A 2,725-nucleotide genomic window follows, 5' to 3' on the forward strand; every position below is an offset into this window, starting at 1 on the left:
TTATTTAAAAGACATTGTATGATATCTTCTCCTAGTATTAGAAACTTTAAAAAGTATATTTCCATTTTCTGTTGACTTTAAAAAAGAACCCAGAGGTTTGTACCAAAAAAAAAAAAAAAAAAAAAAAATCATCATAAGTTTTATTACTATCGTAAAGAATTACCTTTGACATGATTTTGAACTCAGGTTGTACGTGTTTTTAAACTGATGTAGTGTTCCTGAGGTACCTGCCGCAACTGCCTGGCCAGGTGCGCACACTGCAGTATGTATTATGAGGAAGAATGGTGACTCGGCACCGCAAGGCTGTGGACGTCACTGCCCACGTAGATTCTGACAGATGTAGCTAACAAATCATGCTTTTATAAGGGAATATCCACTGGCTTTCCCTGTGACTTTCCAGGCTTGATGAGGAAGTTATGACTGCTCTCTTGGGATGAAGCAAAACAGTGCCCTTGCTGCTTGCCTCGGGCTCTGGCTTAGAGACCTGGCCCCACCTGTCCTGGGCAGCCAGCCGGCTGGGCCACCAGGTGGACTTTTCGGTGCTGGACGGGGTTGCACTGATAAATAAAGCTCCTGCCGCAGTCTTCACATTCGAACGGCCTCTCTCCGGAGTGAATTCTCTGATGTTTAATAAGGACAGAGCGGCGACTAAAACTCTTACTGCACTGGCTGCACTGGTGAGGCTTCTCCCCAGAGTGGATGGGGAGGTGGTGGAAAAGCCCGGCATTCTGGCTGAAGGCCTTGCCGCAGACCCGGCACCGGTAGCGCTTCTCCCCGGTGTGCAGCCGCTGGTGCTGGCAGAGGCCCGAGCGCGGGCTGAAGGCCCGGCCGCAGGCGCTGCACGTGTAGGGCTTCTCCTCGCGTGCCTTCTCTGGTGCTCCACGAGGGTGGAGTTCTGGGAGAAGCTCCTCCCACATTCCCCACAGGCGTAGGGCCGCTCTGCCGAGGAGCTTACCCGCTGCCTGTCCAGTGCGCCCTCCTGGCCACAGGCGTCTCCGCACGCTGGCCCTTGGGTGACATCACTGCGGAGAGTCCAGGTTCTTCTGCAGCAGCGTTTTCTCTAGCGTATCTCCTCCCCTGGTGCTAACTGCACATGCCAAGCCTCAGCTCCACCATCTGCAATTACAAAAGGATGGCGAGAATGTTACCTTTCCAAGGAGAAAAACAGTAATCAGAAAAGTGAGGTGAAAGGACGGCACTTTCTTTCACTCTAAAGCAATTCTGCCCAGACCTCTAGAACAGGACACTGTTCGCCTGCCTGCCCCGTTCAGACATACACTTCACAGATACGGGTCCAGGTCTGGCTTGCTCTTCAGTCCCCATGGCACCTGGCACCGGGCCTAGCACGGAGCAAACACTGGGCGAGTGGGCCAAGTGCATGAGCACGCATGGGAGGGCTGGGCTCCTCGAAGAGGGACTCCTTACCGGTCTCCTGCACCGGGCACACCTCTTGCAAGTCTGAGCTCCGGAACTGGCCAAGTGAGGACACCTGAGCTGCTCCTTGAGTTGCCTTCTCCCTCAGAGCCTCTTCTTGCTCATAAGTGTGGGTTGGGACCTGGTGGAAACAAAGGACGGGAGAAGGAAATGTCAGAGGACACCAAAAGGCAGGCTCCTCAGGGCCAATGCATAGCAAAGAACCCTGAAGCCTAAAATGCAAAGGTAGAGAGATTAGCAGCATACAGCAGAGCCAGTCAGGCATAAAGAAACTCTTTTCTTCCTCTTCCCCTTGTTGCACTGAAACCTCTTATTTGTTCTACAGGTGCAAACCTCTGTTCCCCAGATCTTCCCACCTGCTCTCCCGGCTCATCCAGCTCGCGCTCCAAGTCCTCCAGCACCGCCACCGCCTCGTCCCCGCTCTGGGGATGCCGTTGGCGCACCCAGGCCTGCAGCTCCCCGGGCAGGACGGCCAGGAACTGCTCCAGCACCAGCAGCTCCACGATCTGCTCCTTGCTGCGGGTCTCGGGCCGCAGCCACCAGTGGCAGAGCTCGCGGAGCTGGCGCAGCGCCTCCCGGGGCCCGGGGGTCTCCCGGTAGCAGAACTGCAGGAAACATCTACGGAATAGCTCCCTGTTCTCCAGGGTCTTTCCTGACCAGCTAGATTCTTGCCCACAGGCATGGCTCATCTCCTCCTTCACCTTCACTTCCAGAAGCCCTCGCCGTGCCTCTGCAGTGTGCAGGGCCAAGGCCGTGGACATTTCAGGTTGAACCATTCAAACAACAATCTATTCTTGGTAACTCCCCCTTGAATTTTTCTTCGGGAAATCCCAAGATCTACAATATAATTTGCAGAGAAAAAATACAGAGATGCAGAAAACCTGGCAAAACCCAGTTGCTGGGCTGGTGAGATGGCTCAGTGGTCTAAAGCACCTACTTAGAACAAGCTTAGCAAAGCACAGGGACCACAGTTCAATCCCCCAGCACCACATGCCAGCCCGCCCCGCCCCCTGGTGGGCTGAGCTGGCCACACACACACAAATAAAATTAAAAAAAAAAAAAAAAAAAAAAAAACCAGTTGCTTTGCCTCATAGAGAGCACATAGTGAACACACAACACTGACCGTGCAGGTCGCACGGGAAGGAGAACAGACCAGGACAAAAGCTGCCCCAGCAGATGGAAGGACACCGCTTGGCATATCTCCACTGTGCTAGGCTTTCACTTAAACGGCACGATGTAAGACTCAGAGCAAGTTTGCAGTTGGATGAAGGGAACAGACCTCCACGTAGGG

The 2,725-nt window shown here is 53.7% G+C and overlaps 1 protein-coding gene across 1 annotated transcript; it reads right to left on the reverse strand.

Moving 5' to 3' along the window:
* Positions 1-476: 476 nt before the first annotated feature.
* On the reverse strand, positions 477-2,195 carry Zscan23 (zinc finger and SCAN domain containing 23). The gene is given in 4 exon segments (XM_023712064.1): positions 477-859; positions 862-1,116; positions 1,426-1,555; positions 1,791-2,195. Coding segments are annotated over 4 exon segments (1,173 nt in total).
* Positions 2,196-2,725: the final 530 nt, after the last annotated feature.

This window comes from Octodon degus, unplaced genomic scaffold (assembly GCF_000260255.1).
Source record: "Octodon degus isolate 3935 unplaced genomic scaffold, OctDeg1.0 scaffold00023, whole genome shotgun sequence".
Taxonomy (NCBI): domain Eukaryota; kingdom Metazoa; phylum Chordata; class Mammalia; order Rodentia; family Octodontidae; genus Octodon; species Octodon degus.